Source organism: Bombus affinis, chromosome 15, assembly GCF_024516045.1.
Source record: "Bombus affinis isolate iyBomAffi1 chromosome 15, iyBomAffi1.2, whole genome shotgun sequence".
In the NCBI taxonomy this organism is placed as follows: Eukaryota; Metazoa; Arthropoda; class Insecta; order Hymenoptera; family Apidae; genus Bombus; species Bombus affinis.
The window spans coordinates 6329599-6357015 of record NC_066358.1 but is presented as its reverse complement, the minus strand read 5'-3'; the positions used below and the strand labels follow the sequence as shown (position 1 = coordinate 6357015).

Sequence of the window (27417 nt, the reverse complement as noted above, 5' to 3'; positions counted from 1 at the left end):
CTCGAAAGTAACCCGATTAATCACAGCACAAGTCAACGATCTCTGGTTAGCTACAGTAGAGCTTCCCGTATCTGAACTAAGCGATACGAAAGTGTCGAGATAATGGAACTTTCGGATAAGAAAACAATCGTTTCTCTGATATTAAATTCCATTCGTTCAAATAGAGATCAAGAAAATTGTCAGTTTGTTTTAACATATAAAGATCCATATTCTTCTTACCACTACTTTAAACTACATAAAGATATTATTACATCGTTCTTCTTATAGTTAGCTTACATATCTTGCTTGTAATTTCGAAACTGAGGAAAAATGAAGCTTTTCCATCCCTCCTGTACTTTTATTCGATTTAAAACATGTAATCGTTATTTCGCCTCAGTCTGCATAATAGGTATAACTTTGCACAAAAGACAAAGAACACGGTGAACTTCAAATATTTGAACACGTTTTGGAAAAGAGGAAATTTCTAGATATTTTAACTATGGAGGCTGCTACACATATGTGTAATGAAACAAAAAGTAATGTTTTGCATGTAAAGTGATTTTAAGCCAAATTACAATAGTAACGTAATGAGAAAAATAGAAGTGGCCAGAGATTTTATAATCTCTAGTGTATTTTCAAGCTATCGCAGAGATGTGGTCGCGAGAAAACGCTTCAACAGGAGTCGTAAATTCCCGTTACGATTGTAAGGATCGACACCACGAGTAGATCGATCCTCTGATTTCCGTTAAGATAATAGGAGTAGTTGTTGGAGTATAACACTGCGATTCACGGGATTATAAAATTTATTTCCCACACTTTGTACAATCACACAAATTAGTAACGCCGTTGATTAAGATACAGGTGACGAAGAAAAGGATTATTCGTAGATGAGAGAATCCGTGTATATGTTGACTTTGACTGTTCGTTGGTTATGAGAACCAGCAGAGTGATCCTCCTGATGGCGTAGAACAAGTCGGAGCAGTAGGAACAGTAGGAACTGTAGGAACCGTAGAAACTGTGAGAGCCGAAGGAACTGCAGGAACTGTGAGAGTCGTAGGAACCCTGAAGTTCGTTCTGATGTGATTTCGGAGGAAAGCTCGGTATGGGTGTGCCCTCTGAACGAAGAACGCGGATTCGTTGCTCACATTTTTAGTTAGGAAAGTGAGGGCAATGATCCGCGATGCCGATTTTTTATGATCAATGTTGGGAATGAAGATAGGAGAAAGAAGCCTCCTACCAACGTGGTTCATGGGCGGCATTGTTTATGGGAAAAACCAACTTTTCCGTTAGACAACTATTTGGTTTTTTCCCCATTAGGTAACTACCTGCTTTCTCCGTAATTTGCAAGAACGTACAATGGACCTAAGGATTTTTTAAATACCAATTACAAATCGAAAATACTTGCAGGATTAACGGTTCCTGCGGGTTTATAAGACTCGATTTATGGTGGGACCTTAGGTTATTGAGGGCCCTTCTATGGGTGCTTGGGCCTTGACGGTCAGACAATGAAGGACGTCGCGTGGACCTTTTCACGCGACGTAACATCTAGTTTATAGTTTGGAATGAGCAAAGTTGCGGAGTTGAGTTTAAAATATCATAGTCTAACTATAATTAATTCCAATAAATGATACTTCGCTGTCCATGCATTTACAATAATTGTTTCTAACACGATGAAAAACAGAGAATTTTATTTATTCAATCAATTTATGGTAGCAACGTTCGATGAGATAAACAGACAAAATATTTTTACAAAAAACACGTAAAAACTTTTAACAACGCACGAACCTGCCTAATCCTTTAAAAAAAACATACATTTCGATTTTTATTTAATTAACTTTTGATATTTTTTGTTTTTCGTTCGAATATCTTTATTTCGCAATAGCAGCAACGATTTTCATGGTTCGTGCAGCTTTTGTATGCTCAGCTTGCGCAGTCGATGCATTTTATATTTCCTTTTGGTTTTATTAGAATCTTTGCTACATCCAGCACATTCGTCTTCATTCGAAGATACAAAGCTGTCGTCTTCTGCGAAACTAGGCTCTTCAAATGCCCCTTTCAAGAGAAATAAGTCACGGAAAGAAACAGATTCAGAACTATCTTGTCCCTTTCTTGTCTGCCTTTTATTTCTTCTCCTCCCGCGAATCTTCTAGCTTGCTGCTTTTTGTTCCTGCTTCTTTCTCTTTTCGGTGCATACACCGCTTCTATATTCTTCCAGCAATAGCACTTCTTTTTCATGGAAATCATACACTCGAACATTTTTCAATTCATTCGCTCGTTAAACTCTTTTGATCAAAAATCCCTTTTTTTTTCGAAAAAATGCCGTACAAATGTCATATGCTATAATGGCTTTCTTAATAGCTTTAAAAATGTCGGAAATACAATTTCGTTTGCCACAGGGTAAAAACAGATTGACGATATTTTCATCAACTTTAAAATGTTGGAATGCAAAAATTGATCCCATTCAATTGCGAATCCTTTTGCAAATTTATCCTTTAATTTCAGCGAATGAATTGCAAATTCTTTCAATTAATTCCTAACGCTATTAATCTTTGCTGCGTCAACTGTTTCTTTTAAAGCTGCTCACAGGCAAAAATTCGGTAATCTATTTAGCGTTAATAGTAATGCACTTAGTAGTACAGTTAGTAATAATAAGCATGTAAATATTCAATATTTTAGAGCTTATGCAAATGGTCCGCCTCAGGTGTAGCATCCGACACTGGTTGAATTATCTTATTGGAAAGAAGAAAAAGTTTGCGAACATAATGTGCGTGAAAAAGTTAGTTCCTAGTAAAGGAAACAGTTGGAGGGAGTAACGGCGTTCCGATTTTATTTTAGCAGCACCATTATCCTCTCCTTTCTCTTTATTATCTACAATTAGCTTTTTTTTACTGCACGAATGAAAATTTTCTGTCTTTTAAATTTATTTATTTAAAGTCGGGTATTTCATAAGCTTACAAAATATTAAATTAGCTTGTTATTGTTTTTCTTTTTCATGAAAATCATACACTCGAACATTTTTCAATTCATTCGTTCGTTATACGCTTTTGATCAAAAATCCGTTTTTGCAAAAAAATTCCGTACAAATATCACATGCTATATTGGTTTTCTTAATAGCTTTAAAAATGTAGGAAATACAATTTCGTTCGCTACAGGATAGAAACAGATTGACGATATTTGTATCAACCTTAAAATGTCGGAATGGAAAAATTGTGATTGTACAATACTTACATTGTATTACTTACTTCTCTGCGGCTACATTTGTTGCCAAATATCTGGGTTTTTCTGCTTGTAAGAGCCGCTTTATTTTTTCCTTCTCCTTTATCTACTTTCTTTATTTTCTTAAAGTTGCTTAGAATGTTGTGCTGTTGTCTTGCGTTTTGAAATATTGGACACTCAGTATATATTTTACAGTGATTTTCACGTTGCTTATGTTACACTTCTTCGATTCTTTCTTCGTGAAAATTAAAACTTTTATTCACTGATTAGACTTGGACGTAGAAACGATGAAAATTATTATTGATATGTCTAAAATAAATTTCCAATTGATATTAAAATTGGCATAAGACAACGTACAGTTGCAACAAGAAAAATAACTCTAAAATGTGTATTCGATAACGCACGAGGAAGATTGTTATTAATTCTTTGCTTGGCGAGCAAATGAAGGAAAATACAAACAGCAGGTGGACGAATTTCAAGTAGCTGGGAAATGGCGAACGGCAAATTTGACCCGCTATTGAAACAGTTCGTGAAATTGTTTGCCCGTTTCGTTTCACGTAATGGGAAACACCATCGTGAATGAGAATTACCGTGGTTTAATTGCTTTAAAAAATAAGAACGACATTCGTGCATATCGTCAAGGGACAGACATAGCTAATTCAACCGGCTACGTTATGGAAATCGCGACCGCAGATTTTAAATATGTAATCGCGTGCTGACTTAATTAAACTGGTTTCAATTCTCGCGTTGTCCTCGTGTGTATTCTGTTATAACTGTACCGCGCACTTCTATCGCTTGATTAATTTCTTGTACTCTTGAGAAAACTTCTTGAAAACTCAACTTTTTGAAAAAAAATCTTTTGCTTATTCGTTAATTATATTACTGTTATCAGTAGATTAATACGTTTACTTTTGCTTGCCTCAGGCTTTATAACTTACGTTACGTGTTAACAGATATTTCTTGTTCAAACTCTATTTCTGTATCATAAAATTTTACGTATAATATAAATATATAATATCAAAGAACAATTCGATGTTACAAATTGTTTTATGGAGTTTTAGGATTAAAAAAAAATCATTGTATTTTGAGTTGGAATCAAAGCAGGAATTATCAAGTGGTCCATAGAATACAGAAACACGAAATTAAAGTCAATTTAAAATTCTGAAAATTCTGTTAGAATTTCGAACGTAATTTTAAACATAATATTTGATCAAATAAATTTCCATTAAGATGAGAAATCAAATTGACAATATCTACTGTTATTTTAAACGTTCAAAAAAGTATTCTTTGCCTTCTAAAAATTCAGAACTTGCGAATAATTTTATTTGCCAGCGAAAGTAATAACTTTTATTAATTACACTTTTTTTACCCAATTGCTTTCTCTGGTTTAAACAAGTTGGAAAAAAATTCTGCCGGTCAACCGTAATTCAGGTGAAAAATCAATGCGTGGCTAACTCTGTAATTTCTATATCACGAATAACGATCTTCTGTCGCTGCATTAAATACAGAGAGTTGCACAAGCGGTTTCTGCCAATTGCAAAATGGGATTTATGGCGAAACATCGAACGATTTGGTCAACATTAATCGCAGTTCCGTCTGTTTACATGAATTTCAACGCACCCTTTTATTGCGTATTATACGGCTATTTGCATTTATCCGTGGCTCTCATTAGGGAGATTTTAACGCCACACTTTTTGTTCGTTTCATGTTTATTTGATGTTTAAACGTGTTTCATACGTTTTAAAACATTTATTTGAAAAAAAGAATCTCAAAAAACGCATCATTGCAGATTCGTAAAGTTTCTTTGAAAAATTACAAATTGATCATTTTCATTACTCTGATAATCGCAATGATAAAATTTAACTTACTTTTGTATCGTCGAAACGCTATAACACTATACCATTTCATTCTGAAAAATTGTAACGTTTTTTCCGTATCACTTTATTTCCTACTGTACATGTAGACCGTTTCCCAAATCCAAGTTCTCCATCGAAATCCATAAACTCCATCCTTCCTTCGTCAATATTTCACAACCAACCTTTCTCCTTCACCAACGAATCAGGTTAAAATCCCAGAAAATCTCTAGAAATCCTTCCAAGTCTCTATCATCCCCCCCAAAATACAACACCCTAACCTCAACGATTCCGAATGCTAACCCATTAAAGTCCAACGTTGCGTTAACGCAATATTTCTTTTTGAAATCCTTTTTTTTTTTCTCTCGATCAATTTACCATATTGAATTCGGTTTTTGAACATCGTGGTGGTAGAAGGGAATTCGATGAATTTGCCCGAGCCTTTGACTCTCAATGGTGCGCGTACATTACGATGTATTTTTAGTTATTAATTAACTAAATGAGAAATTTAACTTGTTTGTTCTTGTTTACAAAGATATGCTTCGGAAATGTTTTTGTATTATTAATAAAAATGTTTTTTTATCATTAACAATCGTTCAGGCAATACTTCATTTGCGATATTTGCAGGAAATTTCAATTGTACGCATGAATTTTACTCGTTTAATATCGGCAGTTTTTAATTCCCGGCATGGGAAATACAATTTTAAATTGCCCCATAGTGGCGAAATTCGACTGCAGAGTATTAAGAATGTTAAAATAAACGTCTCGTTGAACTATTAACCGGTTTCAAATATCGGTAGAATTAATTACGATGGTATTTTTATCGATTCGATAAGACCTCCTCCGTCTTATCTATCTTATCCTGAGAATTCCATTTTTGACGTATAGTATTAGGATAGTATATTTATAATTATATGCACATTTATAATATAACATTATATACAATAGAATATTAAGGTTAAGGTTAGACAGCAGTATAAAGCAGTAAAATAATCAAGAACTATCTGTTGCGTGTAAAAGCTCAAATTCTATTAGAAACCTACATACAATGTGCGCGAATATACAGTAAATCGTCGATAGGTATTACGTAAGAATTTATAACAGGCAAATCTTCAACGTTTAATTAAAACTCAAACAACCAGATTTGAGTGTATGATCAAAAATGCAAAATAATATTACTTTATGCAGCACCACCCGTTTAACCAGCACGGGTACAGACAAAAGGCAGCAATGTGTAATATATGTTAGCCTACTTGTCCTGTTTTCATTAAAATTTGACTTATACTCTTTTGTCTGGCCATCGGAGTATCCTCACGTTTCATGAAGCCAGCAGGTGTCCTAATACCTACGAACAGTGGTATAGGTCGAATGTATCAGCAGGATGAAGAAACAAGGCGTCGAATCACCATACCGATCGTATAGAGGGGCGAATGGAACGAGGCAATGTGGAAAGAGAGGGTTGAGAAGGCGACCGGGGGTTGGGCTGGCAACCCCCGTAGTCGGACGAGGCGCAAGGTATAAAATCAGACGTCGGATACCTGGGGGCATTCAGTGTCGAGCGAGATACCGTGCTCTGCTCAGTATCGCTTCATCGGATTCTGATCACCGTGTGATTGAACGATCGCCATCGCGATGAGAAATCACCTATTTGTATTCTTGGTCGTTCTAATATTTTCCACCTCTTTCAGCCGTAAGTGCAGTGTCCCTTCCGGCCTCCGAGTGGACCGGAAGGGGATGCTTCTTGTATGTTCTGGGGTTCTCTTGCACAATCGTTTCTGTCAATTGATGACATTGATAAATAACGATAGCAAAACAAACGGCAATGATATCGGTGATGTTGGTACGTTGAAGAGTTACATTTTGTAAGTTACAATCTTTGATTTTGCATTATTAATTTTGAAAGTAGAATGATGTTAACGATATGAGTAAATTGGTAACATCGATAAATTGATAAGTTGTGATTATGTAGTAGATTATGAACTTTGATTTTACAATTTTATGATAAATTTTATGTTTCCTTACGATCAACAATTTAGTCTTAAACAATAAAAAATAAGACTTAGAATCTGTTATCTTGTGGTAACAACGTAGTAGTTGTGGCAAAATTTTCTTTCATCGAAAGTTTCATCTGTTCTTCGCCTGACTATGAAACTTGTTAATGCAAAAGAATTTAGCAATATCAGTGACTCGTGATTTGTAAAATTTCATTAGTGCAATTGTGCAAAGGGTCCCTGGTTTCGCGCTATCGATGGGGTTCGCCATAAGACATTGCCATTATTCTTCTCCGCCTTTCAGTTTCCTGCTTTTTCTTATTTGTCTGTGGCGTTTTTAGACTTCTTGATTTCTTACTTTTCTCTTACTTAAACTGGATCATTGACGATTTAAGTAACGTTTCAAGCTTAAGTTTCTTTGAAAAGAATTTTTTCGTTTCCTCCGAGTCTTCGAACCGTTCTGACGATCGGTTTGTAATTCAATTTGTTTTTTAGTCTCCCAATGTGGGCAACGTCGGCAGTTGCAGTCTACCAAAGGCAAGACATTCGCATGAGTATCATAATTGTTTTGAATTCTTTTCAACTTTCTTTTCGGGCACTTTTGAAAACTTGACGATTCACTTAAACTTGCTTGTAGAATTCGATAATGCAATTAAATGTCTCTATTTCTGATATCAATCTCCTGTCGTTGCTTTATTAAATTTAGTCGTACTAATTTTTCTATCAATTTACCTAAAATTTAGTAATGGAAACCCATTTTTCTGTTTTCAATAATAACGTAGTCTTATTGTTTTTAGAGTTTAGTGACGAAAATCAACTTTTCTATTCTTGATACTAATTCATCGTGATAACACTGTCCATAATACGAAAACGGTATCAATGCATAAAAAATTGCATTAGATATGTAAATATAATTCGTAACTGACTCTCTGCTTGCTTGTTTAATCATAAACTACGCAGGATATTTCATTTAATTTAGTCGTTATTTTTAATTAGCCTTTTACCAGCTTGGTCGAAATTTCTTTGAATCCAAACATTACACGACTCTGAACATTTTTATACCAGGAACGCTTCCTACTATCTTAACCTTCCCGTCCTTTTCATTTCTAATTAACCTAAAAAAAGAGAGAGAGAGATCATGTTACCCTAAAAGAGGAAAACTGAATCCTCTGACGTATTCACTAAAAAAACTGAAACACGCCCGCTTGTAAAAATTTATTATGCAATGAGGCAGAAATATTCGTAAGATACTGCAACTAATTGGATGTCTATTCATTAAATGAAAAACAAATGTCACATTAATTACTTCCATTAAAAATATATATGCTTCTATTTGTCCTAATACAAGTTGCATAATATTATTTTCAATTTTTCTTCGATTCTCCTATTTAACCATTTTAATTTACACACACATATATATATACAGGTTCACGAAAGTATTCGAACACATGTATATATCTTCTAAGATCGTATTACATCGTCATACGAAACATTTCGAAGTTTCATTAGCACAAAAGTATTTGAACAAGTAATTATTCGCTATATTATTAAATGTTAATATTCATTGGCACCATCTTTAACATTTAATGATTTTTCAAGCTTTATACTAATTGTCTACTCTAAATATTTGCTTCCAATAATATTCTTTTATTATATGTAGATTTTCAGATTAATTTCAAATTTGATTATTTATAGGAAGATACCGTGGTAAGAGTTGGAATAATTTCGTGCGCCAGTGTAAATTTTTATTCAATTTTGTTTGCCGCATTAATTCTTAAATGCTTATCAAGCATTTCAATTTCCGTCATCTGTTACGTAATATATTTCAGAGGGAGTGAAGTTAAAGTTGAATGACAGGCGAGCTTCTGGTCTGATGGCGTATCCGAGGGTCGGTCGATCCGACGTGCCGATTCCTAACCTAAATTTCAACCGTCGCCACGCCATCGAACCAGACACAGATTTCCAATTTTACAGCCCCGAGTTTGACTCCGTCTCCGACAAAGATTACGAAGGTGAAGTATCGCCAATAACATTGAAACGTGCATTCGCATGCCATCCCGCAATCCCATTTTACGTGTAATTTATCTTGCCCGGTGAAAGATGGCCAATAGCCCGCGCCATTTTGCGTGCAGAACGTTCCACTTAGAGCGTGGCAACCGGCTCCTCGTTCTTCTATTCTTCTACGTGCAATTTCGACCACCTAAAACAAAATGACGAATCGTTGTATCGTTTCGTCCGTCCGACAGATCTTTCATAACAGCCATTTTTTACAGAGGTCGCTTCATTCCTCGTGCGGAAATACGAAACTGATGTTTCGAAGAAATAGCATGACAGATTCATTTTTTCTTTTTTTTTTTTGCGATTATGATACGATCGTAAAGAACTTTAGTTATCGATCGAAAATTGCCAAACTTACGGTGAGAAATTAGAAGTAATTATGGCTGACATTTTTACGCGTTTGTGTGAAACTTAGGGATGGAAAATAGACAGAATGCATATTATATGCAAAAGAAAGTTTATAAAATAAAACGTGTAAGAACATACAATAATTGTACAGAATGGATTTATATTTAATTAGGGCAAAGAGTAACTATAAATTCTTTAGTATTATACGAAAGTTACTAAAGTTCATAGTATATCAATTTTACATTTTCTTTTATTCGCCACTGTATATGAAATATCCAAGGCAGAATACTCGTTAGAATTTTTAATAAGTAAAGCGAGTCTCTATCGGAACGAGTTTATATCGTTCCAGCTTCCATTTGATTGCACTAAAATTTATTTGCTTTATAATATCGATATCCAAATTATATCGAACGATATAGTAGTAAGGTAGATTAGATTGAGCTTCACGGTTCCTACGTCATGTTAATATTTAACATTTTCAGTATACGTCTATGGCGTACGTAGACTTTACGCGAATACTATATAGTCTGTCACACTAGGTTTATTCTACTTGATCTCGGTGTGTCTCGTTCGTTCTCTCCACCGCACAATTCCACTTACGTGATTCAAATTTGTAGATACGATAGTTTCGATCAATAACCAAAATTCATGTGTCCTATATCTATAACCGTATCGAATATGCCGATGTTAATACACTGTGACCACACGTTATGGATTTACTAATTTTGCTAAATATTAAAATTCGTTACAGATCAATAGTGAAATTTAGTCAATTCTGGCTTTATAATTGTGTTAGACAAATTTGTTAGATGAGTTTGTTACATTATAAACAATCAGCTGTTCATGTTAAACTACGTACTTTCTATACGTTAATTCTTTAGAATCTTGTAAATATGATATGTTTGGCTAATAGCAAAAATCCAGGTGCTTATCGTTTATCAATTTGAATAGTTTGTCTTACGAGAGAATTGGTTGTAGTTGTGAGTAAAACGATCTGTGCACAACTTTGGGAAATTGAAATTTCCTTCCCTAAAGTCTAATTCAAAGGATAGAAACACACTTCGAGCTAGCGTAATCGCATAAATTACCATACAATTTGCAGACGTTCGCAATACAGCTCCCGGATCCCTTGGGAGATCGATGAACCTTAAACACGCAGACAAATTTCCAAAGGAAGCATCATGGTTGATTTCAGATCGTATCCGTTCACCCAAAGATTATCAACTTTGGCAAAAGATCGACGATGGAAGATTCGTTTATCCCGGCTCGTTGCTACTCACTCGAGGTATGAGATAACCTTCTTTACGTTAGAACATTTTTAGGGTTTATATCAATTGATCTTTGATCGAGTTACACAGTAAACAAACTGACCAACTTCGTTAACCCTGCAGCGTTCTTTCCAATATTTTCAATGCAATTGTATTTTTCTAATATTAAAAAATATCTCGAGTTTGAGCAGAATGAAAAGATTGCCATCGTAATGTATTTCTCAATAATTTCTCAATACAATTTAATACCAGATATATCCTCAAACCTTAAAGAACACCATTGAATTATAAAAATTCGGGAATCGCAACAGGGTTAAGATCAATTATTTGATTTCCAAAGAATCAAATACCAATTGTGTATAAACGATTTTCGATCACAAGCATACTTCCACTTCGCATATTCTTCGTGTCATCTATCCATTGACTTATCCCCGCTACATTCTGTGTAACTCTTCCTGTATAAATATCGCAGTTTAATAATAAATATCCGATAACAGTTAACAAGACGCCTCATCCATCGACTCAAAGAGGCTGAAAACAGAAGAGTGTTTCTATAACCCACGCCACTCGTTCACACTTTATTTCTTTATAAACTGCCCATCGATTTATCACCGTTTCGTCGTGTACAGTAGGTCGGTTATGCTTGAAGCATTCGATCGTGATTCGAATCCTTTTTTTCGGGTTTCGTTGCCAGTGTGGGAACGTTTCGCTATTTCGATATAGCCACGCGAAAATCCCAATCCCATTGATACGTGATCCGGGAACAAAAGCTCGAGCATTCGTCGCGAATGTTCTGTTGATGCGCGGCCCAAATGCCAATTTAATTTTTCCCCTCGTACTGATACTATTTCACTCCACCTCTCTGTCTTGCTGTCAATGGCACAGGATAACGCGTTCGTAAACGTGCATGCCAGATTTCCAAAGAATAAAACGCTGTTAATGCGTTATTTATACGGGGTGAGCGTAAAAACTCGATGGGAAGATGTTACACCTGTGATACTCTGTGAGCTAATATTTAATAGGCGATTTTTCCGACGAAAATTCAGATTTCTACGCATTTTTAGAAAATTTGAAAGTCCAAAATTACAATCCTCGTCGAACAAAAGTCATCATTTTACCGCGGATTTCATTTATAGGAAATTAGAAATTGCGAAAACGCACAGAATTCAAGTATCCAAAAGAGCTCTATGTATCATATATTCGATCACATTCTATAATCTAATCGAATACTCGATCTTTCTTCTCATCTGTAACAATTAAAATGTAAGATCGATCAGTTGCTTTAGCTCCTTAAACACTGTGAAAGAAAATCACGTTAATCCTATCATCTCGAGTGAAATTTTATTTCCGCAGTATTCAAAAATGTAAAAAAGTGGAATTAATCGATTTGTCATTATTTAGTAGTAAACAAAAATCAGGGAAGTTGTCATTTATAGATTATATTATCACGGTACGATAGTGTTAAAACGATATTTTCATAGGCTGAGATTTCATCGATGGCCTTTAAGAATTAAACATTCGCATCAAATTTAAAGAAATTTACACAAAAGAGAAAGTAAAGAAACTTAATTAAATCGAAGTATTACGTGACTAAATAAAATGAAAAAATACGTCTTCCTATAGAACAATTTGCTCACTTAATATAACCAAGCTTCAAATCCGAGGTTTGTTCTTCAACAATAGGAAATCTGTTGATCCTCGACATCAATGATCGGACTATTTGCATAGAACTATATAGTCTACGACTATTTGTGCCTTCGTTGTTGACTAATTTCAGGTTCTCGAAACATTCAACTGAATGGTTACACGCCAAGACTTGGTCGTGAAAACGACGACGATCGAACTGTCTGCAAATGATCTTCGAGGATCTTCAGCTGCGACTCCATGGAACTCACGCGATCTGACCTAACCTATCTCTAGCCGGTAACCAGCTGCCCTCAACGATGCCAGACCTAACCTTTCTTTAATATTGCCAGGAGGTTTTACAAACAACAAAACTACGTGTCGATTCTGCGTGTAACACACGACTGCGAGAAATATTGTTCTTAGAGGATTTATAGAAGATTGTTCTACATGTAAAGTGGTCCATAGAATTTTCGCTGACACACGAACGGGTAATAAAGCTGGTGAAACGATGTTTCGTTCTGAACAGATATCTTCTCCCCTCTATGAACTCGTCCCATTCCTCCTTTAAAGAATTTTCTTCCCCTCGTCGTTATCGATGTCGAATTTTTCCGTTTTCTTTTTGGAAGAACTCCTCAGTTACGACGTAATGTCTCAGTATTTTTGTTTTCGAAATTTTTGTTCAAACGAGTTGACAAATTTCTTTTACTTTTCATTAAGGTCCTCTATGTTTCTTCATCTTGAACAATTTAGCAGAGCATTTGTTTGGGGAAGAAAACATTGAAAATTTGTTAATTGGAAATTTGAGGCATTCCTTAATTCGTAGTCTTCTTTTCTTTGATTTCTTGACGTTCTATTTGGTAACAGAAGATGACAGTAGAATATTCGACGATTTTGCTTTTTGTAATCTGTCATGTAATGGAAATAAGCTCTTTCTCTCTCTCTCTCTCTCTCTCTCTCTCTTATGTATTGTTAAGTTATTATTAAATATCTTTATTTTTATACCCATATTATATTTTATGCATTTTGGAAAAGATCGAAAAAGTTTGCAAGTTTTCATCATGTTGTTTTCTTTAATTCTTTCGATGTTATATACTGATAAAAGTTTCTTTACAAAGCTCCCTTTACAGCTTTAATATACAAATTAATATCGATTGTCTTTTTTTCTAGCCGGCAGGCTAGAAAATAAGCTAAATTACAAATTTATATTGCTCTTCTTAAAATTTATCACATTATTCGTTTGTAATATAGTCCAGAAATGAAATTTCCCTTTGATCATCATAAGAGGCAAACAGTGCATTGAATTATTAATTAACGACGAAAGAGGATATTTCGCATCGGTGTTAATCGAGTGATTAAACCCATAGGAAGGATTCTGACCAACTTTCTCCGGAAGCTTCTGGCATTTTAATGAAGTTCGTTTAATCCACGAATCACCAGGGAATCAAGTCTGGAAATAAATCCTCATATCTCGATCGATTATTCCTTTCTTTTTGTTCTTCATCGCAGCGTGAATTATGGATGAATTCGTCGACACGATTATAAAAACATATATATAACGATTGAAATATTAATTTTTATATTCAGTGACGGAAAATACGATTGCATTTCGCGAGAATTATCATCTAGTTCGAATATTGTAATTAAAAAGCTGTTCACAATTTTGCTACGGTTTTAACATTTCGAAACCAACAACGTGTCTTTAGTCAACAATTGTATACTAAAATGGTCATTTAAAGATAAGTGTAATTTTCTTGATTTTCTGACCTTAATGCCATTTTATGTCGTTTGATGTCACGATGATGAAGAATAATATTTTAATGCGACAAAGTCAGTTTGGTCCAAAAGTCCAAGAAGTGGGACTCTTAAAAACAGCTTCTAAGCTGATGAAATTTTACAGAAAGGTACGAGTGTTGATATTATGACCACAATTACTTGTAGACTGATTATGAAAATACATATTTAGCTCAAATAAAAATCAAACAAAAGGACGATTTTGCTGCAACGATGTAAAAATTGCTTTCTGAATATTCAGCTGAATTTTTAAATCGTTAACAAGATTAAAAAGACACGAGTTATCATGTTCTTTTTTGGTAATCCGTGTACTGAGGTAACAAGTTGTATCATGAGGTTTCTCGTCTAGCGGTAATTATCACCGAATAGGAATATTAAGCCAATTTATATCTGTTCGAATCGAAACTATTCACCGCTGCTATGTATATTTAGTGGATACAATGCAACGATTTAGCAAACAATGCACGTGTTACTATCGATGCAAGTTCAGATTTCTAATTTCTGCGGGTCGAATGCAACGAGCGGAGAACGATTACGATCGCCCTCGTCGATTCGGCCTGTTCGGAATTTCGTTTAATCTCCGGAATACCGCAGTAATGCGGCTACCATCGGCTATTCTGCTAATAATTGCCTTCATTAATTAAAGAGTTTCCTACCAGTTTTAAGGAAATCTAAATAAATGTCTTACTTAGATATTCTGCGATTTCGAATAAATATTCTTTGCTTTTCGAGCCAATTTCTTATTCTTCCAATCTAGTATTATAAAAATAATTTACGTAAAAAGTATTTAAACCATCGTTCGTACTAGAACTATTTGAAAGTAAATTAATTCAGAATGGAAAGTAAATGTTCTATTGATTTCGATTGGATAAATATTCTATCCATATAAATGGAATATTCAATTTCGTCTTGACAATTTGCTATTAGACTTTTTAATTAAATAAGGTTAGACTTCAGTGAGTACATAAATTAAATTATTTAATTAGATATTTAAATCTTTATATTATATTCTAGAACAGGCATAGCGAACTTAAACAATAAAGGGTGAACGTTAAAATTGCAAAGAAAGAAATTTACGAACCATCAAAAATCAATTAGAATTTCCAGACTAACTTTTTGAACTTTATTTTCTCCTCGAAAAAAAATGTACACCACTTGAACCTTAACTTTCGCCCTCTGTCAACCTCCTCCTTCGCTGACGATTTTTCAACCCCCCAACATCTTACCCAAAAGATAACAATTCTTGTTTAGGTCCGATCGATCAGATCGATTATTCGTCGGAATAAGTGAGAACAATAATTCGATGACGTGTAAAATTCAATCGTTTTATTTAATTGACAAAGTGTTCATAATTGGCGGCGACACGGCACGCGCTCGCCACGCTATTAAATACGTGTACTGCGATAACAAATATGTACAGTTGATGGAGTCGAAACAGTACAATTAGAAATTAAATCATTACACAGTTAAAACGATAATGTGGCCATATTCAGGGCCGTATTATGGAAGAACTTGTAAATCCTCAAAAATTGGATCTCGGAACCTTCGGGTCTTTAAATTTTTGACAATCGAATCTTTGATTCTTAAAGTCTCTGAGAATAGAATACACTGAATAAGTTATAGAAGCCATTTGTGAGTTACATTTTCACTCTAAATTCTTATTAATGTAAATTATTAATGTAAGCTTTAATGGTTGACCAATTTTACGAGGCCACTATATCGATTCCACCAACACTGCACACGTAGAGTACGTAACAAACTAGTGATACACCTCAAGAATGATTAGGGGAGATAACGTTACTTCGTTCTCTGCATCCACTGAGGATAACCTCGTTCCTCCTCGCCTTCTTTTTTCTGTCCCTTTTTTCTTCGTCCTTTCCTTTGTCTTCGTATTCCTTTTTTTTTATTTTCATTAGTTATTTACAAACCACTGGAATCCGTGGGTATTGGCAACTAGAAGAAACTTACGTCCTAAAACGATCACACACGCACTCGTCATTGTACACGCTTCCTCTGCGAGCAGCCATTGTACGCCGACCAAGCATGCAAGCCAGTTAGACAAGCGAACATACAGACACGAGGGGGCTCGTCTTAGAAACTGCACGTGTCCAGTTGATTGTATCCATGGGTTGAGGAACGTTGACGCAAGTCGATGGTTCCGTGGAATATAGCTGAAAATTGGAAAGGATATTGCTTTCTTAAGCTGTTCATAGGAGTTTTAAGAGGTTAGGAATGACGCAGTAGTATATATGAATTACTGACACGTTTAGGAACTGGATAAAATTGTTTCTATGATAGCAGTTTGAGAAAGTCGGTTTAGTGGAATATATCTGAAAATCGAAAAAGGAGATTAATGTATCTGTCAGAGGAATTTGATGAAAAAATAGAATTCTCGTGAAGTAGAGAAGTTAGGTTAATACTAAGGAACAAAGCGAACGACAGTGAATTTGGATGTAACAGGTGCTTAAGGAAATAGAGAATACATAATATATCAACAATCTTTTTAACAGTTAGGGTTGCGGAAGGGTAGTCAAAATTAAACAAATTAATATTATATTTTTCAAATGTAATGTACCTTGAAGTTACATTATGTCAAACTCTTTGATAGTTTATCAGATATTTCACAGTTTTTAAATGATCAAAGACTAGATTAAGAGAAACTTCTTCTTGAACTTAAAATATTGATAAATATAATTTGAAAAGTCTGAATAAGGAACGAAGAAAGATAAGAGTTAATGATGTTTGGAATGATAATTATCGACGTTATAAATAAAGAAACTGATTCACTGCATAACTTAAACATTCTCAAAGTATAAAATATCAATTAATGAAAATATGGATGAACGAGGAGCTGGATGGAAAGTAAATAACCGCAGCACTCTATTGGAAGCACTATAATTGCTACCCATTAAACTGAAATCATAAATATATTATATACACCGAACGAATAGATTGCTGGATGAAGTTCTTAAAATTATGCACAGCGAGCTTCTAAAACGGTCAACATCGAAAAATATCGGGTCGACTATACAATGTGTGTATGTTCGTTATAAAAAGTCACAAGTCTTACGAGTTCTAGCATCAGAAATCACTTTAGCTTTCTGTATTTTCGTTTCTGATACTTGAGCAAACGAACGAGTTTAATCTTCATTTTCTTTTTCTTTCGAGCTATTTACAAAAATGAACCGTCCTCTTTGGCGCAAAAAGCATTTCATTCATTGACGAGAAAGGGTCGCTTCGTCGATAATAAATTCCAAATGGCGAACGTCGATTTATTGGCACTAACGTTGATCAGCGGCGCTAGTGTTGCCAACTTAGTGAATAATAAGGGGAACGTGCAGTTTCGAGACTCAACGTCTTACGTAATCGAATAGGTTGTTGGACAGACATAACTGTGTTTATACTACTTTCGATAACCTCCGGACGTCTTTTTAAATATACCAACGAGATACAAACTTTCTAGGTCCCTGTATGCATACAACCTTAATCAATGTACGCTCGAGGAGTGATTTTTCGGATGATTTAAAAATGTGAGCCATTCGCTTACCAAGTGATGATAACAATTGTTAACTTACGTGTATATTACATCAATTACGGTATAAGTACAAGAGATACAAAAGTGTCCCTCCTATTTTTCCCTTAATTTACATTTGGCAACAGGATTATTGGTCTTCTGGCTTTTCATAAAGATCCATTAACAGTTTGAAAAATCAACAAATTGAATGACAAATAACGCAACACAGAAGAAAAATGAAATTACCAAAAGTACAACGGTCACCACACATCATCTCAATTTCTTGTGTTATACAATTCCTACATGGAAACAACACACTCGCCAGTATTTCACCTGGTAGGCCCACGGCTCACCGTATAAAATGCGGATACGTGTGGAGTATTATCAACGACGAACACAACGAACGAGATCGACGGGGAAGAGGACGCGCGTGACTGAACATGATGATGGTTTGTTTTTCGGATTGAGGGGGAAAAAAGCGATGGACGAGCTTTGAACAATTATACCGACTATTTGCTCGAAAGCCGGCCGCACGAGGACATCCCTCATAGGGATACAAACTCGTGTGGCGGTTGTATGATTCGAGGTGGCGGCGGCGGCGATAATCGCAGGTCCGCGTCCGTTAGCGAGAACGCGGAACTCCCGTTGGCCGTTACGCGGGGCCCCATATTGTCGTAAGGCGAACAGAGGTCGCTGGATCGCAGCGCTCGTCGCGGCAGCGTCGCGAAGCTAGACACGCTGCTGGCCGCCGGAAGAGCCGAAGTCGTTTTGTTCACCACACCGCTAGTGCCATGAACAGGAATGTCCAAAAGATCGGGGTAACAACGATCGGAAGAATCCTGGGGCATTGACACGGAGATAAAGATGTTCCCGAAGATTCCAGCTGGTAGGACGCCACTAGTGAATTCTGGTGGGGGTGGTGGGAACATGGCGGCGCACGGTACAGCTCTCATAGCGGTCACGGAGCCACTGCTCACCTCTGGACGTAGTCTCTCTACGGTAACAGTGGCAGCGCTCATGGGGTCGCAAATGGACCCTCTCTCTGCCAGTTCCAGGTCACCTGTGCTACAAGCTTCCACTATACTGCCGTGACCACTGCCTCGATCGTTGCTATTTCCAGGTGTCGTGGTAGTCACAGACAGATCTAGAAGCTTCTTCTCCTGGTCACCAAAACTAGTGCTCCCCTGAAGCTTCACCTTTTCTCGAGCACGCTGTCGTCGAGTACCACCACACACGCACAAAGCCAACAGAACCGCAGAAATGGAAACACACAACGCAGCAGCTCCCCCACCGGCCAAAGTCACCCAGAGCAACCAGTTATCGCTCTGGGAGAGTGTGGGTGCCGTGTACACCCGCGGAATAGCAACACTGACGGTATCCCTGGCCAGACCGGCGATATTTTTGGCAAAACAAGAGTATTCTCCGGCGTCACCATCACTGGCGTTGTAGACGGTCAAGTTGTTCCACCTATCGGTGAGTCTACTGGTCGATGGGACTCGCTCATTGTAGGCCATATCGACGTCAGATGTCGCGTAGGCCACGTAGGTTCCCGAATAAGCCTGTTCGGTTAATTTGGTCGCGTTTACTGGACCTCCATTTAATTGCCACCAAACTTCAGGCTCTGGATCCCCCGTGGCTAGGCAGGCCAGGCTCAGGTTTCCATTAGTCTCTTCCTGAATACTACTGGCCAACACGAACACTTCAGGCTCACAGGCGAATTCTGCTGGTTTCACATCTTCCCACTTGCGACCTTCCAATCTCATCGGCGACGAACACACTTGAGGTACGGAGTACAGTTTGCTAGGTCTGCTAGGGATCAGCCAGATTCGGAAGTCTCTAAGTCTGCAATCGCAACTCCACTGGTTACCATCCAGTGTTAGAGTTTTCAAACGTGGCAAACTTGATATTACCGATACATCCAGATACTCCAATTCGTTGTGGTCTAACCTCAATGACTCTAGACCGGTCAGATGGACAAATGCTTCTCCATGAATCTCGGATAAGGAGCATCTCTGCAATTCCAAGTTCCTCAGATGTTGCAGAATCGGGAACTGGTGGCTTCTCAGCTTTCCCAATGGATTTCCGCTTAAGATCAGGATCCTCAGTCTTTCGTTGCCCAGAAAAGTGTCTGGTTCCAGCATCTCCACGTGATTATCGGAGAGATCGATTTCTACTAAGATCCTCATGTCTCTGAATGAGTCTGCGTGGATTTTATAAATTCCAGCGTTCCTCAGGAAGACCCTCTGCAGATTCACTAGGCCGGAACGTTTAAAGATCTCTGACTGCAACGCGGGAATTTTGTTTCCAGACAGGTCGAGGACCTGCATGTCAGGGTCCAAATTGGCGGGGAGCGAAGTTAGGCTAGCATTGTAGCATAAGGCGGATTTTTTGCCGGATGTCCACTTGCAACGGCACGTAGCAGGACAGTCGGTCCAGTCCGGAAACGCGACCGCTTTAGAGAGCAACGCGAATGTGCTGAGCAGAATGAAGAGGGCCAGCAGAATGCGCCCTCGCAGAGGGTGGTGCATTGCCCCTATCATGCCACTGTCCGTTTCTCTTTGGCTACTGCTAGTCGTCCCTGTGGATCCTTCCTTCGTCTATTAGAGATCTGAAAACAGAAAAGATTTTATGAAAAATTGGTTCAACCATGATTTTTTTTGGGTGAATCACCTACCCCTTTGTTCATTAGGAAACATTCTAGTTTTGTATAAGACATGATAATTGAAAAACATATTTCTGACATTTCTAACAATTATTACTTCAATTAATTATAACATTTTGACAGATACAGATCAATCTTTTTGTACTATTATGCTCTTACTAGTACAGCTTTAGTTAGGACCAATATTTTTAACCAGATCACTTATTAACCAATATGATTCTAAAAGTTATAGTATAAGTAGAGCACAATGGAACCGAAAAACACGTAACAAACTGTAGATTTTGTTACCTTTCGCGAGTCGAACTTTTCTTCGCGTGTACCGGGTGACCCATTTTAATTGTTACCCAGAGCAATACACGTTCTCGAAACTTTTCAACTAGTGACCGATTTCTGCGTACTGATAACTCTTCCTATCTATATTCATTCTTTACGTATGTAATAATGCAATGTAGAATTTAAGTGACAGCGTTCGAATTTATTATTTTGCCTCGTATGCTCGCGTCATTTTCTAAAGGTCATTGTATAATCGATATACATGATGGATATATTTCGGAAATGGCATCGTATCCGTCGAATATATTATACGTTGTTGAAAAAGTGGATACATGGGGAATTGAAGGTTTAGGGGAGCAACAGAATATTAAAAACGGTTGGCCGGAAATGTAGGTAGGGGTCTCTGGGGACCCTTGTTGTATCGATTCCAACAACAAGAAAATTGTATATAAATGGTACTTTTCTATTGCATAAATATCATTGTTATCTTTAAACCAATAGGAACAGTATATATAATACACTTAATTCTGTGTGTACACAGTTTAGATTTAGTAATATTAGTTCAGCAGTGAAACCAGGTCTATTTAGCGAAATTCTAACCACACGAATTGCAACATTTGCTATACAAATCAACAAACGAGATCTCGAGAACTTCTCTTTTAATTTATAGCATAATCAATCTTTCGTAAACAAGAGGACTTTTGTGGAAAAACATCAAGTTTCTCGCATAAATTGAAATAGGTCAGCCCCTAGACTGTGTGCATATGGACAATATGAAAACAAGGCACGAACGCGCGGTTCCTTTTGCAATATGTCCGCATTATTCTGCGTCCCGAAACATTTTCTCTAGAACACTTAAAAAACAACTTTGAACCTGTTGACTCTAACGCGAAACAGACCGAACGGGACTCTTCAGGAGAAGAAAAAACGGAGGGGAGGAGGAAGAGAGTGTTCAGATATTTCTATTCATCTTCATCGTCCCCTGTTTTTTTGCTTGTACGAGAACAAGAAGGCCAATTAACGAACTCGATCCGTTTCTCTTCTTCTTCTTTTCTTCTTCTCCGCGTAAAACAGCGAAAAAAAGGAAACGTGGCGTTATAAAGAAAATAATCGAGGGGAGGAAAAAGACCTGTCGATTACAAGGGGTGAAAAAGACTTTGAAAATGAACGACACTGTCGCATAATGCTGGAACGATCGAACGCTACGCGACACGCGTTGAATATGCTTCGAATCGCGCGCGCGTAGCATATAGAGCGTTTCAGAAAGGTGTTTTAAAGAAAGAGGTTAAGGAAGTGATTCCTTGCGAAGGAAGAAGATAAAAGCGAAGAATAAAGTTTTTGCATACAAAGCTTCAGCAGTTTTTGCAGGAAATTACTTTAAAAATTTGTAAAATATATGTACAGTGAGTTACAAAATTATTCATGAAGTTGGAAATTTGTGAGAAGTTTTATACGTAATAAGACTATGTAAAAGACTTTCCAACACTTTTTCTTATAGCAAAAAGCAAAAGCTGAAAGAAGTGATTTTTTGTGAAAAAAGATCAGATAAAGATATAGCGTAATATTTTTCGATATACTACGAAGGAATAAGCAGAGTACTTCACAACATCGTTTAGAATTTTCCAAATATACGAATTACATTTTGCAAGAATGTTTAAAATTTAATAGTAAAAAAATGTGTTCTTCTCCAAACTGTTACGTTAATTTTCAAAATTCTACGTTACACCGTAGATAATAGTCTATGAAACGAAAGGAATTTTTTATTTTAAAGGTTCCAGTTCTTGCCAGTAATAACAATCAATCATCTGTATTTTACTAGTAGTGATTTCAAACATAGGCGATAATTTTGCCTTTTTAAATATTTCTCTTTAAAAAAGAACGTAAAGTGGAGCTAAAAGCTATATTAATATTATCTACGAAAATTTGTGCTTTTTATTTCATAATTATTTATGAAGAATGACCCAAAAATACCCATATCTTTAGATACCTCAAGATGATATATCCTCTTCAATATGAAATGAAATCATATTATTTGCATATATGAATACTATTCCTGTGTGTCACGAAGTGAGTCGTTAGTGCTAACAGGCCGTACATAAAATTACACGTGATAATTTCTGGATTAACACGCTCTCTGCGAGGCTGTTCGCTCGTTAGAGAGAAACGGTCGCTACTTAACGCGTTATTGTGCGCCATTGCTCGAACAACACTCGCATTTGTCAGACTAGCCCGGCCTTAATGCCCAGTCGCCGAAATGTGACCAATTAAAACTCGTTACCGTTTGTCAATGACGCTAATTGTAGTCGATTTAGGAACGTTTAAACTTTAAAGAACGATCCCCTCTCTATAGTCTCGATAGAAGTCGTTAGTCGTTCAAGGCCACTCCCCCCACCACTATTCATTACGTAGGAGAGTCAGTTTTATGTTTCTATCAAGTTTCACTCTTTAATTTATATAATGAACTTGTAAGAAACATTTTTTAATTCTTTCATGTATTTTTTATGAAAAAATATGTAATCAGTTAACACACATGCTGTGATGTATGTCTGTTTGTTAGAAGAGTGACATAGTTAGGAGGAGATTTTTGAAAAAATTAATTTCAAATATAATTTGAATATAACCAAAAATGTAGTTAAGAAAGGAAATAATGTAGTTAAGAAATGAAAAAGTAACCTAGAAATCACTATGGGAATAAAATATTTTCGAAAGGTCTGCTATCGTTACACATTATCCACACAACAGAGGAAAAGTTATGTTAAAAAACCATTTTCATCGCTCGTTACAATATATTATACGAAAATTTCGTTATTTTCATTAATAAACGGAAGAGTTGGAAAAATTGGTACGTTAATCTAATTCATTAAAATACTGTAATATTTACAATATTTTAATGAGCTGTAGTTCGAGCTATATTACGCAAGAAATTACTGCCACATAATGGAATTTTCTCTTTTAAATTCCCAACCCCCTTGAGTTCCAATTAATAAATAGATTCAGATGACTTATTTTACCTAGCAACAAATTGCATAAACCGTACGTAATACGAAGAACACTCTATATATCCCCGTTAGAAATGAAATATCCTAAAGAATTGAAGTATTAAGATATAACAGGTTGGAACTTAATTTTCGAATAACTCGAACACGAAATGATGAACGGCTCGTGACGCGTCGTGAAATGGCACATCTGATAGATACTTAATCGTTCACATCAGGAACACAGGCGGTTAATTTATTTACATGATTATGAATATTAATGCGGTTGCAATTGAAATGGAAATTTCCTCGTAAGTGTTCAACGGAGTGTTTTAAACGTTGTTCGGTTCGATACTTCCCTCGGCAAGCACGAGCCAAGTTGTTGGTCGAAAAAGCGAATGGAATTAAGGGGGCAAGCTTGCTTGATAAAACGATATCAATGAATCATTCGCGAAATCCCGGGACTCCCATCTTTTATTACCTGCACATGTTGCTCGTAAAACGCGTTCGAACATTAGCCGCTACGTTAAAATGGAAACATCGTGTTGCGTGGAATTTGTCCCAACAAATTTCCAAACTTCCGTCCCGTCGAGAGTTCGAACAAACCTGTTCTTGAAACTCTACGATGCGATGTCTCAGAAACAACTGTACAGGACACTCGTCACCGACAAGAATTTACTATATTTCTACACGTAATGGTCACTCAGATTGTCGATATCAGACCTAGTAGATATCCTTAACAGTCTATTGGTAGCTTTAGATTACATGAGTGAGTGAAATAGTATTTTAGGTTACATTTGAGTTACATTATTCAATAGTAGAGAGTTCGCGGCGTCTGCCACGAAGATACTGAAAATAAAAGTATATTAAGTTTCACACCATCTAGTCTGTTTCATATGACTATAAAAACTTGATGCTAAACAAAATGTATATGGGGTCTGATAAACAAAACGTTTCATCGGAGAATAAGTGTATGCGCAAATACTTTTTTGTGGCCACTGTACACGTTGTGACGTCCAAGAGGAAGTCTAAATGTAATCCTATGCCTTAGAATACACAAGTGTATAGTATAGAAAAAATACTGTTTTACTTGTGCTCATATATCCGTAGTGTCAATTTTAAACATTCTTTTGTCCATCACGGTATAGCTTCACGCACAAAAATTAAAAACAAAGAAAGAAAAGAAACATACACGCATACGCAATAAAAAAGAGAAGAAAGAGGACTTGATTTAGAAGAAATGATACAAGAGGGAGAATATGCAGGAGGATGATACGGCATAAGTAAAACGGCAGACACCGAGACGCATGGTGTAGTTTGTATCATGCCATTCGATCGTGTCCAAGAGAAAGCTAGGTATCTTTCTCTTTCTCATTCTTTCTTGTCCTTTCGCCCTCCTTTTTTCTCCCTCTGTCTAACGATGCTCGGCTTATTCTTACTTGAGCGTCTCCTTTGGCCGCCACTAAGCATGCCGTCTGCGAATCTGAATGGGGCCGTCATGCCTGCGTGGACGCTTCCATTGTTTCTCAGGGGCTTTCATTTCGCCGACGGTCCTCCTTCGGGCATCACAAAGCCATTGTTGCCCGGGACTTCTTAGATTTCATTCTGATTAAGCCGCGCTGAGCGTGCACGCTGGCCCACTTTTCCAATTACAACCCCAGCCCCAGGATTAATCTGCAACAAAAACAATATCCACCTCCTGCAACATATTACGCTTTTAGGGGAAAAAATAAATACATCGTTTAATTTAAAAACATACTACTTAATTTGTTAATGCATTATAATAATTTAAGAGGAAGATAAAGTTCAATGTATAAAGTTGCATTTGCTGTTGAAATTTGCTGTTTGTTTTTTTGGCTACATAAAATGTGTATAGTCATATATGGTATTTTGCGAGACAAAGGGGAATCTTGAAGCGTTATGAGAAGCTGAAATTCCACAGGCATGTTCCGACATCGAGCCGCTTCCGGCCGCGCACACTAAGGCATATTAATTGCTGACGTACGCTAATGGTATGCCCGCGTAATACGCCGCGAAATTTATATCGATCATAAATTAGTCAGAAAGTCGCTTGGGAGCCGGCCAATAACTCTCAATATTGCGAAATTTTCGATAGAAAGTCGTTGAACCAGAGACAGAGTAGCAACAACCTGATAGACACCGATAGACCAACAGCAACAGTCAAACCCTTTATAAATATTATGAGAATCAATTATATACGTATTAAAAAAAGGAATAACCCTTAGAATCTATACAGCAATGACTAGAACGTGTACAAGACTTTATATGTAATATAAAATACTTGAAAAGGAAATTGGTGTGTATCGTACAAGCAAGAAATTCTGTAGTTAGGTTGACACAGGTTCGTTAAGAGGCAAGGGGCGGCCAGGCTGTGGTTCGACGCTCGATTCGACGCTCGATTACTCGAATCGACTGTGCCACGGTCCTCGCGGTGTCGTGTACGTGTCACTCGACTCCCCCGAGCGAGCTTTTGAGTGCATCGACCGCGGCAAATTCGCTTATACCACGTACTTGCATGAGAATCTGCGGACTCGACGAAAAATCCGTACGTTCCTCGCGGCCTGTTCTGACCAATCGCGTCGCCGCTCGCAGCCTCGTTGAAAAATTAAACACGAGAGAGCACACTGTACACCACCGTGTCCATCTCTCCTTATTTCATCTTCCACTTTTCTTTTTTCTTGATGCTTTCTTGTATTCTCGTCCTTTTTACCAGTTTCGTCCTTCCATTTATACGTACGTATGCTTCTTCCAAACGAGAGGTTGTCCAATTGATCAAAACCTCTTTTCGACTTAGATGTAAATTTGACGATGGTTAGCACCGAACAGAATTAGTCACATAAATGTGGACAAACACTGATCACGCGAACAGACACATTGCGGGTAATTGATTGATTGAACGAACAAACGAAGCCCGCAGAAAAGAGTGGAAACGGACCGACAGACAGCACGGTGCACTTGTCAGCTTCCTCTCCACGCGTAGTCTCGCGGCGCGTGAACGTGTATTCGCCCGTTCTCACGAGAGGACACCCCCCACCTGGTCCGCGAGGTCGTCGACTGGCATCGACGAGCTCTTTTCTATTATCCTCTTGGCCGATCAATCAATTCGGTCGCGCGAGACCTTTCGCGGATAAGGTCGAGCCACCACCTCATCGGTCCACCGTAACTGTTCCTTGGTTAGCCCCGAATCTCGTAAGGGATGCTACTCTTACAGATCGAGTGCTGCGACCGCGCCACGCCATCGAAGATCTTCATCCCCCGAGCTGGCCAAGTTTTCGCTACGGCACACGAGAGGCAATCCCACGCACACGTACTACACATACAGAGAGAGGAGATGCACACCGTACGCACGATTTAGATTTACGCACTAAAAAATTCACGGGAGAGCACGTTTCCTTCCGGCCACGCACACTTCTGGGATCGTGAAATCCCCGCGATTCCGTGCCACGCACACGCCACACGAAACCTGCAGATTTGCCGCAGAGGCCAGCGACACGGTGCCTCCGTATCCCCGTGTCTGTTCCTCTCGCTTCCCCCTCCCCCGCCCTTCCAACCCCTCCCCAGCAATGAAATTCTCCCTCTCCTTCCTCGCCCATCATGGTGGCGCGGTCGTTTCACCCGCCCTCTCGCTCCCTCATTACCCATAGCTGTCCCTTTTTGGCTCCCTTGCCGCATAGCCGTCCGCCGGCAGCACCGTCGAATTCTGGTTCAATGAAACCCATTCTCCCCGCACGAACGCCCTCTTTGGTTCTACGGAATCTTTCAACCCCTTTTCCGTTCGAGATCGTCGCTACACCCAGTAAGCGTTCACCATGCCAGTTCGATCAGTATTACGCTTTTCGTCA

The 27417-nt window shown here is 37.5% G+C and overlaps 2 protein-coding genes across 9 annotated transcripts; one reads left to right on the top strand and one right to left on the bottom strand.

Moving 5' to 3' along the window:
• Window positions 1-6336: 6336 nt before the first annotated feature.
• Window positions 6337-12848, top strand: LOC126924751 (CAPA peptides-like). Of its 4 annotated transcripts, none has more exons than XM_050739566.1 (5): window positions 6337-6738; window positions 7535-7576; window positions 8869-9051; window positions 10548-10730; window positions 12491-12848. In XM_050739566.1, exons 1-5 carry the CDS (start codon window positions 6681-6683, stop codon window positions 12568-12570), a joined length of 546 nt encoding a protein of 181 aa, XP_050595523.1. In that variant the 5' UTR covers window positions 6337-6680; the 3' UTR covers window positions 12571-12848. The 4 variants fall into 4 exon arrangements, with proteins under 4 accessions (XP_050595523.1, XP_050595524.1, XP_050595526.1 ...); XM_050739569.1 differs by lacking the exon at window positions 6337-6738 and adding an exon at window positions 6745-6888 and having other exon boundaries at window positions 10641-10730; XM_050739565.1 differs by lacking the exon at window positions 6337-6738 and adding an exon at window positions 6745-6888.
• A 2593-nt stretch (window positions 12849-15441) lies between these two features.
• On the bottom strand, window positions 15442-27120 carry LOC126924737 (leucine-rich repeat and immunoglobulin-like domain-containing nogo receptor-interacting protein 1). Of its 5 annotated transcripts, XR_007713639.1 has the most exons (5): window positions 25885-27120; window positions 24994-25228; window positions 18622-20252; window positions 16099-16301; window positions 15442-16025 (listed from the first exon to the last, which is right to left on the bottom strand). XR_007713639.1 is itself a non-coding variant. In XM_050739542.1 (4 exons), exons 3-4 carry the CDS (start codon window positions 20182-20184, stop codon window positions 16185-16187), a joined length of 1680 nt encoding a protein of 559 aa, XP_050595499.1. In that variant the 5' UTR covers window positions 20185-20252; window positions 24994-25228; window positions 25885-27120; the 3' UTR covers window positions 15442-16184. The 5 variants fall into 5 exon arrangements, 4 of the variants coding, with proteins under 4 accessions (XP_050595499.1, XP_050595496.1, XP_050595497.1 ...); XM_050739542.1 differs by having other exon boundaries at window positions 15442-16301; XM_050739541.1 differs by lacking the exon at window positions 15442-16025 and having other exon boundaries at window positions 16162-16301; window positions 18155-20252.
• Window positions 27121-27417: the final 297 nt, after the last annotated feature.

Excerpts from the sequence above, each read along its gene's own strand:
- LOC126924751 (XM_050739565.1), top strand. The coding sequence starts at position 6,783 with ATGCTTCTTGTATGTTCTGGGGTTCTCTTGCACAATCGTTTCTGTCAA. Across the intron at positions 6,889-7,534 it reads CAATGATATCGGTGATGTTG|TCTCCCAATGTGGGCAACGT; the intron begins GTACGTTGAAGA and ends TTTGTTTTTTAG. Across the intron at positions 9,052-10,547 it reads CTCCGACAAAGATTACGAAG|ACGTTCGCAATACAGCTCCC; the intron begins GTGAAGTATCGC and ends TACAATTTGCAG.
- LOC126924737 (XM_050739539.1), bottom strand. The coding sequence starts at position 20,184 with ATGATAGGGGCAATGCACCACCCTCTGCGAGGGCGCATTCTGCTGGCC.